This window comes from Austrofundulus limnaeus, unplaced genomic scaffold (assembly GCF_001266775.1).
Source record: "Austrofundulus limnaeus strain Quisiro unplaced genomic scaffold, Austrofundulus_limnaeus-1.0 Scaffold1920, whole genome shotgun sequence".
In the NCBI taxonomy this organism is placed as follows: Eukaryota; Metazoa; Chordata; class Actinopteri; order Cyprinodontiformes; family Rivulidae; genus Austrofundulus; species Austrofundulus limnaeus.
Genome location: NW_013954322.1, coordinates 40,826 through 41,531, shown reverse-complemented (window position 1 = coordinate 41,531; position 706 = coordinate 40,826). Strand labels below are relative to the sequence as shown.

The 706-nt window shown below is 47.0% G+C and overlaps 1 protein-coding gene across 1 annotated transcript in view; it reads right to left on the bottom strand.

Annotated features, from left to right (window-relative positions):
• wdr91 (WD repeat domain 91) overlaps positions 1 to 706 on the bottom strand; it is a gene marked incomplete at both ends in the record, with an annotated part of 10,664 nt that overhangs the window by 1,319 nt on the left and 8,639 nt on the right. The window contains 2 exon segments of the mRNA XM_014033980.1: positions 166 to 274; positions 345 to 498. Coding sequence (XP_013889434.1) covers positions 166 to 274; positions 345 to 498 — 263 coding nt within the window.

The following is a 706-nucleotide window of genomic DNA, read 5'->3' as shown; positions in this document are numbered from 1 at the left end:
CAAACAAAGGAAAGATGGAAGAGAAACAGGAAGTAAAGACAAACAATCAAAGGAAAGATGAAAGAGAAACAGGAAGTAAAGACAAACAAAGGAAAGATGAAAGAGAAACAGGAAGTAAAGACAAACAAAGGAAAGATGAAAGAGAAACAGGAAGTAAACACAAACCGAACAGTCTGATGACGCCATCAGCAGCTCCGGTCACCAGCAGGTTGCCGTTGTGGTTGAAGGCCGTGCAGTTCACAGCTACAGGTTCTGGTTCCAGAGAGAACTGGAGCTAAGAGACAGGAAGTCAGGAAGACTGCAGGTCCCTCAGACATTACAGACACGCTAAAGACCTGAAATACCTGCTGTTTGACCGTCTTCGTGTCCCACAGCAGCAGCTGACCTGACACCGGGATCGGGAGCCGAGGTCCAGATTCTACGGTCCCGGATCGACCCAGAGCTGCAGCCGTACACACGAAGGACGAGCCGCTGGGACTGCAGGCTAAAGACAAGATCCTGACCCAGGACACAATATAGACCTTTATAAGAAAGGTGTTCTTCAGGTGTCCTGCAGGTGTTCTACAGGTGTCTTATAGGTGTTCTACAGGTGTCTTATATGTGTTCTTCAGGTGTTCTACAGGTGTCTTATAGGTGTTCTACAGGTGTCTTATAGGTGTTCTACAGGTGTCTTATAGGTGTTCTACAGGTGTCTTATAGGTGTTCT